The sequence below is a fragment of the Condylostylus longicornis genome, unplaced genomic scaffold, assembly GCF_029603195.1.
Source record: "Condylostylus longicornis isolate FDR11 unplaced genomic scaffold, ASM2960319v2 ptg000049l, whole genome shotgun sequence".
NCBI classification, from domain to species: Eukaryota; Metazoa; Arthropoda; class Insecta; order Diptera; family Dolichopodidae; genus Condylostylus; species Condylostylus longicornis.
The window spans coordinates 2,926,789-2,941,607 of record NW_026578018.1 but is presented as its reverse complement, the minus strand read 5'-3'; the positions used below and the strand labels follow the sequence as shown (position 1 = coordinate 2,941,607).

The window sequence follows — 14,819 nt, the reverse complement described above, 5'->3', positions numbered from 1 at the left end:
TTCTATCAGAAGTTTTTTGTTCTGTCGCACTCCTTATCTCACCTTTTATGATCGCCCATGTCTCTTGTGACATCCACTGATATCCACTCCTTACAGTTAGACTGCGTAATTCGCAGAACCTCTACCACAGTTTGCCAAAATATTTCTAACAAATAATATCAGTTATTTTTTAAAATTCCTGACTATTGTAATTAGTTATGATTAATAATAGCTGCATAATAATAAATTTTTTTCTTATGTCTCATTCCAGTTTCTGTTGATGCCTGCCTCCCATTGTAATACGATTCCAAAAATTTCAAACCTTTATGGTAGTTCTCAAATAACTAACACTCATTGAATCCTAAAGTATTCCTTCAATTTCTTTAGAATCTCACAAGACTGTAAAATCAATTTTTCTTACAAATTCATCATATACCGTTACAACAAAGCATCAACAAGTTTCAACCATAAAGATGTCTTATTGCTTAATAATTTCTAAGTGTAATCAATTTGAATTTATAAAATTTTCTTTCTATTTATTGAGATCTATTATCGGTGTCAGCGGCTTTTTTAGTTTAAAATTTTTAAATATGTTTACAATTTTTCCACCACTCCTAATTACAAGATACTAAGCAATAACTTACTTTCATTAAAAGTGAAGCTAACCAGTATTTTGATAAAAATATTTATACAAAAGTTTCAGGAATAGCGAAGCTAAACCTAATAAAACTCATAACAAATTGTAATGACTTTTTACATGTCAGTTAGCTATGTTCATCACAGATACTGTTTAAAATTGTGCCAGACAAGATTCTAACCACATGAATTTGCACATTTGTCCATTTCAGAAATAGGCCTATTTTAACTATTTCTTTTCATACATTTTGATTTTCTCTTTTTTCTTTATTTTATATACATACATACATATATTTGTTGTTAACTGTACCTAATCAAAAATATTTGATTCAAGGTTATCTTTAATTAGATGTGTGCAAAATTAGACCGATTAAACTATAATAAAAATTCTTTTAGAACACTTTTTGTTTTCTTCACCTGGGATTTAGGAATTCTAATATTTTTACATTTTTGGTTTTTAATAATACAGAATATAAAATAAATTAATAAAACAGAACTTTTACGATATTTTAGCACAAACTATAAAATACGAATATTAATTTATTATTGCCTGCAGCACTTTTATTCGGGCCAATAATTTACAAAAAAGTGAGTCTTTGGCATTTTTCATTTAAAATAAACTAAACGTTAGAGGCTTAGTTTAGAGTGGACCGTCGATTACAGTTTAAAAATTACCCTAAAATTGCTTATAATAGCTTTTAAATTTCAAAGCATTTTTCACTTTTTAAGGTTGAATTCCAAGTGTCTATATAAGTGCCTATCTCCTTTCAACAATCTTTAACAAATAACAATATTCTATTATTCAATTAAAACATTAAAATAAATAAAATATTTTTAAAATTTTATTAGTATTTGTGAAAAATAAACTTGTTCAAATTTGAAGGTATTAGAAAGAAGTCAATTTCCTTAATATTTGAAAATTATTGGAAAAAATTACTTCAAATGAAATGATAATAATTATAAAAATTAAAAAAGAATCAATGCGTTAAGTGAAATGTTTTTAAAGAGAATGATTCAGAGAAGAACTTTGTAATTTGTATATACGGTCCGGTCCGACCTCTATAACACGAATCACAATGCAGCAACAAAATTAACTCGTGTTTTACAGAAATTTCACGTTGTAGTATATTAAAAATAAAAAAAAAATATGATGCAGAATACAACAAAATCGGAAAAACGGAGAACCGGAGTTTATGAAAATTTCGTATATCGTATATTTTTTATCGTTTATATACCGTAAAAATTATACATATCGCATTTAAAAAAAATTAATCATCTGTTTGTACTAATTTTGTTTACGATGAAACATCCTTTACGATAATAGATTCTTACGATATTAATTAATAATATGCGAAATTATTTATTTTATGCACAACGAATTTCTAAGCAAGATTGAAAAACAAAAAAAAACTATATTTATCAGCAGAAGACCTGAAAAAGCTTTATTTGACTGCGAAGCAGGTTTAATTAATAGTTTAATATACCGTAATTAATAAATTGTCCAACGCACGTTTTAAAATTTAATATTTTTTTTTTTCCTTTTTTTTTAAAGATAACATCTGTCGAAATTTACATTACAGTAAATCTTTCTTATGTGTTTTTAATTACAAATTAATATTGAATTATAAAAAATATAATGATTTAAAATTAACATATTTAAACAATTGGATAAATATTTTATTTTAGTTTAATTATTTAAAAAAAAAAAAACTTCATAGTTTTTTTCTACATATAAAAAGCCTAAAAATTTTTAAAATTTTATCACATAGTTTGGAAATTTCAAATTATATACATTTCTTAAATAAATTTTGACATAAAAATAAAAATTTATATAAAAATGAAATTTTTATTAGTACTTGGATTATTTGTTGTTGCTTGTTCAGCACAAACTACAGCGCAATCTGAAACAGAAACCTCTTTACAAGCAGCCGTAGATGCAGCAAAACAAGCTTGCATTGATGAAACTGGTGTTCCAGAAGGTATAGGAATAAAATACACATTCGAAATACTATAATTGAATTTTTTTTTTTCAAATAAAAAATTGTAGCGGTCGTTTTAAGAGTTAGAAATTTACAACCAGTTATTTCACGTAAAGGAAAATGTTATGCAGCTTGTTTAATGGACAAATTCCAAGTTGTAAGTTGAATATAATATTAATTTGAGTAAATGTATAAGGCAAAACTAAATACTTAATGGCTTAATTCTTAGAGAATTATTAGAAAACCTATAAAATTTTATAGACAGAAGAATAGTGACCAATAGGTTCCATAACGTATATACTTCTGAAAATCTAGTTGATCTCTGAAAAATGGATTTTCATTAAAACAAATTAATGGATTAAATCGATTTAATCAATACAATATTATCTAAATGTCGCATAATTGATCCTTGCACAAAAAAAAAAACGTAATATCGTAAAAACGTAATATCGTAAAAATAAAAAATACTGTAAAAAAAATTGCTTTCATATCCTCTTTGTTTTGAGTTACTATCGGAGTAATTTTTAGATAACGAGGTTTATAATGAGAATTTACGAGTAATCACTGGATTATAAAAATAATTATCGTAAAATTTTTAAAAAAATTATTATATACACTCATTATTTATTAATCAATTAGTTATGTTTTACGATAATAGTATTATTAGTGGTTCGTTTTTCTGAATAACCCAATAAGTACCCCAACAATATTTCGTACATCAAATCGTCGGTTAAAAGGCAGAAAGCACTAAGTGCATTTTTTGAGGATTCGGATTTCATAGATGAATTAAATCAGAATAATATAATTCTTGTTGTGGCAAAAAATCATGCAAATCCAGAATATAGTCTATAAATCCAGAAATTAAAGAGACCATTGCACTAATTGATTAGTTTTATAATTTTACGATTTTTTCAAATTTAATTTACTCAAAACACAGTTTCCTGACTTAATGCTTTCTGCTTCTTAACCGACGAAATTTTCAACATATTCTAGTTATAACTATCATATAGCTTCATTACAAAATATTATAATTTTCTAATATCGTAAAAATTTTAGATGGATGAAAATAACTATGTTGATGTTGAGAAAACCGTTCAAGTCAATGTACCTGTATTAGGTGATGATCCAGATGTATTAAATGCTGCTAGACGTGTATTCACATTATGTAGTGCAAATTATGAAATGGACAGGTAAACTTAACGACAATTATTTTAATATTTTAATTTTATCACTTTTAATTTTAATTTTAGATGTGATTTCGCTCATAATTTCCTTACATGTATATTCCGTTTTGAAGTAACTTCAAAATTAAGATTCTTATTGTAAAATACACATAAATGACAGTAATTAATCCGAAAAATGATATTAATAATAATAATAATATATTAATAAATTAATTATTATAATATGAAGGCACAAATTGTGATTATCAAATATATAAAAATATGATTTTAATATACATAATATATAAACTGTAAATATTAGAATTTAGAATATTGCTTTAAATGAGTTTTTTATTTGACTATTTAATGTAATAATTAATAACTTTTTGAAACCTTAACTAGAGGTAGATTGTTAAATTTCTTGGAATAATTATAAAAGCCAAGCAAAAAAAATAAAGCAATAATTAGGCCAGAATTTGATAATTGAACAATTAATAAAAATTAATGTGATTTGAAATAATCAAAGCCGTACCAAACAATTCACTATCAACCTAAAAGTGTACTATACATTTTTTCTTTTATAAGAAAATTTTCTTTTCATATATGAATATTTTGGGAAATTTTTCTAAAATATATGCCAGTGTAACTATATTACGAGTATAAGAAGTTGATATGAAAAAACGTTGGTACTCAAAAATTACAATATTGTTTGTTGTAATCTAAATAAAAATTCATAAAATAGAAATTTTAAAATTATGATAATTTTATCAAAAAATTATCAATTATTTGTACCACTCCATAACACATGTTCCACCAAATTTTCATCTAATCTAAAATTGCTCAGAAATTTTTAATAAACTGAAAAAAAATTGCAACTGTTTCAAAATTTTTTAAAAGTTTTCATACAAAATAGTTGAATGGACAGAAACAAAGAAATTATCTATTTTATTTATAATATTATTTAAAACAGTTATTAGCAAATTATTTCAAAGCTTAAACACACATAATGAAAAATTTTCATTAACTGTTCATTTATAATATAAAAGAAAACAAATATTTCGAAAACTGTAATTAAATTATATTCTAACATATACATTCATACATATGAATAAATATATATGTATGTGTTCAATTAAAACAAATAGAAAGGTGCGTCCAATTTCCCTGAATAGGGGTTACTGTAGGTGCAATATAACGATAATGCCCGATAGTCAGACTGCCATAAGGACCCTGGATTCTTGCCAGATTTCCTCTCTGAATGGTGTGGGAGTGCTTCGGCATGCTTAACTGGTTGGGTAAGGATAATCCGGTCACATTGGGGTGGCTGCTAAGACACCTTGGCGTAAAAGGAAATGAGGAAACAGATATGCTGGCGAAGCAAAGGGCCAATTCCTGTTTTGTTGGACCGTAGCCCTTTTGCGGGATTGAATGAGACAAAATCCGTAAAGTGCTAAGGAGTGAAGTGAAGGAAAAAGGGTGAAGCTATAGAGTGCGAGTCCGGGGCTTCCGCAAGTGAAGGTGCTTTTGGGTAAGCAATTATAACCAAAAGCTCTATAAGGTAATCATAATGATGCCGCGGAATCATGTGAGAATTCTCACTGGTTCCTGGTTCGTGCACCATTGCCCTATTCTGTAATCTACAATCTTCAATCTAGTAAAAAGTTGATTTCAATCTAGTAAGAGGATTTTTTTTTATGGAAATTGTGTAAGTAATATACTTTCACTGTAATACATTTTTCATTTGAAATATTTATTTAACATTTGTCCTTTTACTCATTAATTCTATAATTTCTGTTATATTTTCTAAAACATTTATAATTTCTAATATTACCTAATATCTTCTAAAAAATATCGTTAAATACATACATCTATTATATGTATATAATAAATCACTAAAAATTTTATTATGTTATATACAAGAATATTATAAAATAATTGTATTTTCTAAAATATTGAAATTTTAATTTGAACATTTGAATAAATAAATTTTTTATTTTATTTTTGTATAAAAAGTAGAAAATTCAACATTTTTCTTGCATATATAAAGAGGTGAAAATTTCAAATATTTTACTCAATTTTGAAAATTCAAAATAGTTAGTTAAACCCAAAAAATAATTTAAAAAAAAAATGAAATTTTTCTTAGTACTTGGATTATTTGTTGTTGCTTGTTCAGCACAAACTACACCACAAACAGAAACATCTTTACAAGCAGCAGTAGATGCAGCAAAACGTGCTTGTATTGAAGAAACTGGTGTTCCCGGAGGTTTGCTAAAAAAATATTATGAAATTTTTTTAAAAATTTTAACACAAACAATTCATTTACTTAAAAATATTTTTTTTCTGTTCATATTTTTAGATGTCTTTTCGAGAGTAAGAAATTTACAACCAGTTATTTCACGTAAAGGAAGATGTTATGAAGCTTGTTTATTAGAAAAATTCCAACTTGTAAGTTAAAAATATTTTTTTTTTTATTCATTACATTTAGTATAGGCGTTTAAAAATAAGAATTTTATACTACAATAAATTGTAGTAATAAAATATATGCTCTTTAATTTAGCATTTCGATAATTCTGTTCTAACTTAGATTAGAGTAAATCCAAAGTGCAAAATCTACAAAAATTCATATCCGAAATGGACAATTACTTTTAAAGTTCTAAAGTAATTTTTGTGATTTTTATAAATACCGCAAGAAATATTATAAATTAGAAGAACAGTATAATGGACTAATGTTCGATATTAAATAATTACTCGAGTATGTTACAATTTCGCAAGAGCAAAATATTCAATTTTGTGAGACATAGAAGAATTTCAAAATCTAATTTATAATTTTCAGAGCATATCAGAATTACGAAAATTCTCTACTACATACATTTATTTCAGTTTATTCAATTTTCAATTTGCATTTACCAATTTTTAGAATAATAGCTAAGAAGTACAATTAAAGCTTATATGAATTTATAGAATTAAATATTTAACCCATCACTGTTGTACTTATAATACATCTACTAGTAAAAAAAATGAGTACATCATACAATTTGTATGAACAAACTACAGTGCAACTGCAAGAAAATTGAATGAATATTATAATATGTCACAAAGTGTGCATCTTCATATAAACATTTTTTCTTTTAAGTTTTCGCACCACTTTCATTCAAATTTCATTTTCAATTTACATAATACTTAAGATTCATTTTAAAATTAACATTATACAAATTAATTAATATTTGTTTTTAGATTGATGAAAATAACTATATGGATGTTGATGCTGTTGTTGAAGTTAACAGACCTGTATTAGGTGATGATCCAGATGTATTAAATGCTGCTAGACGTGTATTCACATTATGTAGTGCAAATTATCAAATGGACAGGTATAAAAATATATTTTATATATCTAGTTTTATAATAATTAAGTGACATGGAAAATTTTATATTAAAAACTTTCTTTTTCGCACATAATATTATTTTAGATGTGATTTTGGACATAATTTCATTACATGTATATTCCGTTTCCAAGTTACTTCACCATTAAGATTCTTATTGTAAATTAAATGATAATAATTAAATAATCCGAAAAATACTAGAATAATATTAACTATATGAAGCACAAAATTATGATTGTTAGCACATAATTATTATTATTTTTATGTATAACAAAATAAAATTAAAAATTTGGGAAAAAATATTTGAATGAGTTTCATTATATGCAATAACACCAACTTACATAATATTAATATAAGAACTGTGATTTTTTATGTAAATTATTTACAATAGCCTATAAAATGTATGACAAAAATCATATAAAATAAAATTGTATAAAACCAATAATTAACATAAAACAAATTCTACACATTTACCGAAATATAGCAATTTATTGCATACATTTAGGGTGAGTGAAAGAAAAAAGTCTAAAGAAATGTTAAAAATGGCTGAATTGCAAAATTAAGTTAGTGAGTTAAGATAAATAAGTATGTACAATTTTTTATGACATGACATTTACCATTACGCTTTCGTTTTTATAGCTTAATTTGGAAAAGCTTACAATTTCGGAAATACAGGGCGTCGAAAAAGACAATAAAAAAAAAATGTTCTTCTAAAGAAATGAATTATTTATTACTTTCTAAAAGTTGCTAAAATTTCATACTCCTACAAATTGCCGTCTAGAAGAAAAACGGAGGTTAGATTATGGTTGATATTTACAGCCATTTTATCTTTTCAATATTCAATTATGTTATACCGGGATAAAACGAAAGCATTCATGTCGCTATATTTCTGCATTCGCTATATTTGAAAAATGTGTTATCGTTACAATAAATAGTCGAAAATTGGCGTTTTTAAGGCTTTAAGGTTCTACAACTCTATTGAAAAGAGAACTCTATTGAGAATTAGAAGAAAAGAAATAAAGTTGGGTAAAACCAATGGTTTGTATTGTAGCACTTTTTCCCTTCAACAAGTGAAAATTCTGCTTTTAAATACAATCTATGTATACCTATCACACTATTAAAATTATTTTCATTCACATACAAAACTATTACTAGGATTGCATATATTTAGGATGATGCATATAATATGCAGTCTTTGAAATAAAGCAAAAGTTAATATAAAAGTGGGGTTAACATAATGCTCGATTTTAAGGTTTAATTGCGTGAGTTAAGAAAAATAATTATATTTTTAAATGTAATGGAATTTACCGTTAGCTTTTTGCGTTTATAGAAATTTGAAAAAGCTTGCAGTTTCGGAAATATAAGGTGTCAAAAATTCAAATTTTAAAAATTTCCAGAGAAATTTGAAGAGGGGTGGACATGGAAAAAAACTTTCTTCTAACGAAATGAAGCGAATCTTCTAACCAATTCTAACGAATTAGTGTCTAAAAGCCCCTAAAATTTCAAGCTTCAACAGGCTGGGGTCTAGAAGAAAAACGACATCAAAAATTTGTAAAAAAAAAGAACTTTAGATAACGGTAAATTTAAACGTCCATTTTGTTTTTCTAAAGTTTAACTATAGTATACCGCGCTAGGGGAAGCAAGCCTCTGCCTTTACGTGTTTGCAAAATTTCAAAAATGCTTATGGTTTCATTGCAACAAATAGTTAAAAAAGGCCATTTTTAGGGTTTCGGGGGGATATAACTTCTAGAGGGGGGGAGATAGGTAAAAATTTTGTTCTACGGAAATAAGTTTCTAGTAAAGATCTATGTACGTATTAAATTTCAGCTTTTTATCTTTAAGGGTGTAGAAGTTTTGTAAACAAACGCACGGACAGACGAACAGAGTAGAAATAATAAGCACTTTTTTCCCATTTTTCTTTGTGGAAAAGTGCTAAAAAATAGCTCTAATATTCAAAATAGGAGTACCTAACAATTTTTTACATTTTTGTACTTTTTTAAAATTTTGCACTTTGTAAAATTTGCCAAAAAGTTTTAATATCCCTCCTAACTTATTTTGAGGAGGAAAGTCGTATCGAAAATTTTAGGAAAAAATATTCGGACAATAAGAATCATTTTGAAAACTTAATTCAGTTTCTACAAATTTTTGAAACGGCAAAGGTAGATCGCCATTTTATTAGTGTTTTGCGAGCATTTAAATAAGTTAATTTTATTTCAAATAATTTCCAAGTCTTAAAAGGACCTTTACGAAATTCAAGCCATATGAATTGACTTACATTTTTTTCTTTGTAAATAAGAAATTTGCGTATAAGTTATGAATTTTTCTTCGAAAACTAATTTTTTAGTTTGAAATGTATTGAAGTTTTAAAGTAATTTAAAAATAAAAAAAAATAATTTAAAGGACAAAAACAAAAATACACGCTTGCAACTCTAAGAACTGTGAAGGCGAAAATGATGAATAAATAAAATTATTGTTTTAGTTTCATATTTTTATTGCATATATTTAGGATGAATAAAAGAATATAATTGGCAGGAAAAAAAACCGTTAAAATAAATTTTATTTTATTTCTGACTTAATGTCTAGGAAAAATTAAAAAAATTCCGTCTAGGAAAAATAATAGTGTTGATTTGAAAGGATTTAGAAAGTAGAAAGTTGATATTTCGTATTCAAATCGATTTTTGTAAAATTAATTTCTCCAAGAGGGAGTCTTAAGTCTTAACATATTATTTCCTGACCACTTATTGAATCGCAAACGGAAAAAAATTTAAATTCTGTAAGCATATAGAGGATGCGAATTGAATTTTCGAAATTTTCCACAGCAAAATGGAAAGTACCAAACTTATGGTCGTTAAAACTAAAACAAGGATTAAATCACTCTTTTCCGAATTTATACAATAAATTTTTTTTGGATTTTTTTTCTAAAACGGTAAGTTAAAAGAGTCTCAAATTCAATAAATACGAAAAAAATTAATTATTTCAACAAAAAAGAAATCTCCCTTTCCCAATTTAACACCTTTGAAATGAATGAGCATTTGAAATATTGGACAAGTGTAAAGTTAGTAGTTTTCAGAAAGTATAAAATATTCAAGTTTCTATAAAAACGTCTATAAAATTTTTTTTCTGAAACTAATCTAATTAACCGCTGAATTCAATCATGATATTATAATTGAACGATATTTTAATTTTTTTTTCAAAAATATTATTCAAAAAACAAATGGCATTTCCTTTGTAATTGAAAAATACAAACACATTATACAAATTAAAATGACGTAAGTCATCAAAATCGGGTATTTGTTTTTTATTTTGTTTTTTCCTTTTTTTGAGCTTTATTATTAAAAAAAATATAATTTTCAAGGAATATTAATATTATTTACATTATACTATACTTTTATTTATGATATTTTCAATTATTTTTCCTATATTCACATACAATATTGGAGTAATCAAGTATTAAAATCAATATATACCTATATACACAGCGTGTTCCATATTTGTTACAGCGTGTAGGTGTTAATTTGCAAAAAAAAATTATTTGACAAAAAGTTTATTGGGACCGGTTAAGGAGGTAGGGCTTCTGGTTTGGTGGTTTACGTGCCGGGTACAGCAGGACCATCGCACCTCAATTAGTGCAAGTTTGTGATTTTTCTACCACTACCCGATGATCATCAGACCGTTATTGAGTCAAAGCCACCTGGTTCTCTTGAGAAATTCATCTTAATACCCGATAATAATTTTCGTTATCTTTTCCAGCCCCACAACACTTGATCTTCCCCAATCGATCACCTGATCACTTGTGTTTAGCACCTTATATCAGTCTGGCCTCGCCCAGAGCCGAACCCTTGCAGAGTTAAAGAAAGATATTCTCCTCCTAGGTGAAAACTCAAGATATCAAAAATTTCTTTTTGGCTGACTTTATTGAATACATACTCTAACTTTAGCTATTTATGTGTTGTGTGTAACGGTACACTTATATAAACACTGCAAAGCTTAAGCAGTAGGCTACTTAAGAAAAACAAAAAATTTCACAGTACAGGCACTAAAATCATTCAATGAGCCTATGAAACTTTTTTTAGTTGTTTTTATAAATACCGATATTTTTTTCGTTGACGTAATATAACAGTCTTCAAAAACTTTACAATATTTTAGAAGCCCTAGCTTTTAAACCTGTTTTAGGTTTAAAAATAAATCTGTAAAATAATACATATTGTTTTTAAAAAGCAATGTGGTTTTCTTCTATAATTTTTATAATTTTAAATAAAATCGAAATATTGTATGACACTGCACTCCTTAATATTTTCACAAATTTTCGACCATTATTGAAATTTCCAGAAATCATGAAAATTATAATGTTGTTATAATTAATTATGAAACAATTATACTGTCGTTTACACTAAGAAAAACTAAATTTCTCAATCATTTAATAAAATTTTGAAGATGCTAATCTTGTAGCTTAAAAAAATAAATTTAATTGAAATTCGGCTACATTAATCAACTTGCTAAAAATTTTAACTTTTTCCAAGTAGAAAAGGTTTAAGAAAAACATTTGAATAAATAAAATTTTACTTATTTATTTAATAGAAAAAATTATTAAAATTTGTTCGAATATAAAAGCATTTCCCACTTTTGAAAATTTCCTATTTTCTTTGAAATTATTAAATAAAAATTAACTGGGAAAAATAATATATAAAAAAATAATGAAAATTTTATTAGCGTTGGGATTACTTATAACAGTTTGTCAAGCAGGTTTACTCTCAAACGTTGTAAACCAAGCTTTACATGCGTTAAAACTGAAAGCAAATGCAGCAAAAGCAACTTGTTTATTGGAATCAGGAGCACCACAAGGTTATTTTAAAAAAAATTTTAAATAATTTGAAAACTTCAATTTTTAATTTGTTTTTTTTTTTTCTTTATAATATGTTTAGATATTGTCACTGTTGTACGAGATTTATTACCAGTTACAACACGTGCAGGTTTATGTTTTGAAGCTTGTTTAATAGAACAATACGATGTGGTAAATCAAAATTTTTATTTCAACTAAATATATAGTTATAAAATTCACAACTTAAACAAAATAATTTTATCGGATAATTTCTTTTCGGCCAACATTAAGACACAACTTATAATTAACGAAGCCAACTAATTTCAAATTTACAGAACGAAAAATATGAAAATTTCTTTTTTATACAGAATTTATCTGCAAACATAAATAGCTGCAGATTTCAGATTTGCAAATATATTCGAAAGTATCATTCTTTAATTGCTGTCAAAAATCGCTTATTCGTTGTTCAACCGTATATATTTCGATTCACAATTTTTATAATTGACAGCTGTCAATGAAATACAAATGGACGCGAATTAAAAACTTAATTAATCAGATCCTAAATATTCCTAAAATAATTTTTTTATCTTTGATTAAAATAAAACTTCTTTAATTTTAGATGGACGAAAATAATGTAATCGATGTTGAGAAAACTGTTCAATATATGATTCCTGTAATTGGTAATGATCCTCAAGTAATACAAGCTGCTACAGAAGTAGTTCAAACATGTAGTGCAAATTATCAAATGGATAGGTAATTTGGATTTTGAATAGATTGAATGTGGTGAATTAATGTAATTATTGAATCATTTTAGATGTGAATTCGCTCATAATGTAATTGCATGCTTATTGAGTTCTCCCGTAACAGCAGGATTAAGCGTTTTATTATAAATGTCAATTGAATTCTATTACCAAAATGATAATACAATATTTTATGTGTAATGTGCTAAATAAATTTTTAACAATTATAATTTTTATTGATTGTCAAACGACTGTCAAAGGCATTTAATTCAATTGTATTTTTACTAAACATTTTTTTGTTAAGATCGTTATGCAATATTTTTATTATTTACACAAAAATATTGTTTTGAAAGAAATGATTAAGGGTTAGACAATAATGTAATATTTTTTTATATACATCTGTATTAATATAAGAACAAGCCGTGTTATCTACTTCAATCTTTAATAGCAGATGGCGGTGATCAAAATTTGGCAGCTGTTAAAATTTCACAGCTATTAATGAACTAAATTTGGTTTTCCTTACTACCTAAATGTTAGTCATCTTAAAAAAAAGCTGAAAGAATCATTAAAGCGAAATGAAACGGCAACTGAAGTAAGAACAAATATTAGTTATGTAGCACTCTTATCTTTTCGATATTAATTAATTATCCTACAAGTATGCAAAATAGAAAATATAATTTATTTTTAATTACTCACCTTCAACCTACATTGGTTCTACAATTCACACTTAACATTTAAATATTTACTTGAAATTTAAGTTGTAACCCTTATTTAACCCTTTATTTTTAACTCTTAATTCATTGCCCTAATTCCTTCAAAGCAACTAATACTACTTTACTTTACACACAATTAATATTTTGCTTTTCCAAATTTTGGTGTGTTCTGGCTTTATTCGAAAAATTGTAATGTTCAATGTTTTTTTGAGTGTAGGTTAATCAAATTAAATTATGAGCAAACCTTATAAGATTAAATATTTTTTATATTCCACACAACAAAGAAAATGGCGGATAACGGAATAGCAAATTTTTTTTACTGTAATTATTACTGTAATTAGGATGATCCGGTTTAGGATTTCTGTGATAATCTAATAATTTTTAAAATATTTTTACTTCCGTGGTATCGTTCATTGACCTATGGGTACACGTGCTTAAGGAAAACAATTAAATTCTGCCAGACAACAATGTAATATTTTATGATAAACATAAATATTTTAATGTATACAGTCGAACTCTTTCAATTCAAACAAATTTTTTATTTAGTTGACATTCTGAAATTGGGATTTTGCTTATTTTGATTTTTGTTTGTTTATTAATACAAAATAATACTGATGAGAAAATGCAATGCTACTTATTCTCTATTTAAAAGTTCGGCTTATGGAAACCTTTTAGGAAATGCATTTTTCTGACTTTATTGATTTATAACATATAGAAGCGGGAGGCAGAGAAACATCTAACCTATCTATTTAATGACAGTATCGCGCAAACAATAACTTATGTAATTAATTTCTGCTCTTTATCTTCAATCACGTACCTGTATTGTGCACGAATGAAAACTTTACAAACGTCCAGATAGGCGAACTGACGCAATCACGGATAAATAGACGGATAGACTTAGAGATAGACGGCCAGGCATAGTGAAACTACCAAGCACAAATAAAAAATAATAAAACATAATTTTTTTAACTCTAAATCCACAATCCGTTCGGAGCCCGAAAGAACTCGTTTGTGAAATTTCTCTCTATGTAAAACAAATTCCGTACGGATTTCAAAATAAGGAAAATAACTAAAACTAAACAAAACATTCGAATTTAACCGATTTGTTTTCGTCATTTAAGTTATTCGTTTAAGCTCTTATTATGTTTTGCATTTTTTTCGGAAACTTGTAAGCTTTCCGTTTCAAAACCAGTTATTTAGAAAATCTCTATAATATATTTAATATTTGTTTTAGGTTCTACAAGTATGTTAGCTCGAAACATATTATAGAAAGATTTTTAACATTTTTTTTAGAGTTCAATTTATTAGTTTAAATATTCGAACATTTTGATCATCAGAGGTAAACCAAGGTCAAGTAAAATAAACAAGTACATTAAAATATGACATCAATATAACGTTAGACAATAAAAT

At 26.0% G+C, this 14,819-nt stretch overlaps 3 protein-coding genes across 3 annotated transcripts; all 3 read left to right on the top strand.

The window, feature by feature from the left end:
* The first annotated feature begins 2,402 nt into the window (after nt 1–2,402).
* LOC129611493 (general odorant-binding protein 19d-like) lies at nt 2,403–3,970 on the top strand. Its single transcript, XM_055524674.1, has 4 exons — nt 2,403–2,594; nt 2,663–2,751; nt 3,651–3,784; nt 3,845–3,970. The coding sequence occupies exons 1-4, from the start codon at nt 2,453–2,455 to the stop codon at nt 3,918–3,920; spliced, it is 441 nt and encodes a 146-aa protein (XP_055380649.1). The 5' UTR covers nt 2,403–2,452; the 3' UTR covers nt 3,921–3,970.
* Nucleotides 3,971–5,884: 1,914 nt separating this feature from the next.
* LOC129611462 (uncharacterized) lies at nt 5,885–7,300 on the top strand. The gene is made up of 4 exons (XM_055524639.1): nt 5,885–6,020; nt 6,114–6,202; nt 6,992–7,125; nt 7,225–7,300. Exons 1-4 carry the CDS (start codon nt 5,885–5,887, stop codon nt 7,298–7,300), a joined length of 435 nt encoding a protein of 144 aa, XP_055380614.1.
* Nucleotides 7,301–11,831: 4,531 nt separating this feature from the next.
* Nucleotides 11,832–12,846, top strand: LOC129611460 (general odorant-binding protein 28a-like). Its single transcript, XM_055524638.1, has 4 exons — nt 11,832–11,979; nt 12,060–12,148; nt 12,576–12,709; nt 12,771–12,846. The coding sequence occupies exons 1-4, from the start codon at nt 11,832–11,834 to the stop codon at nt 12,844–12,846; spliced, it is 447 nt and encodes a 148-aa protein (XP_055380613.1).
* The last annotated feature ends 1,973 nt before the right edge of the window (nt 12,847–14,819 follow it).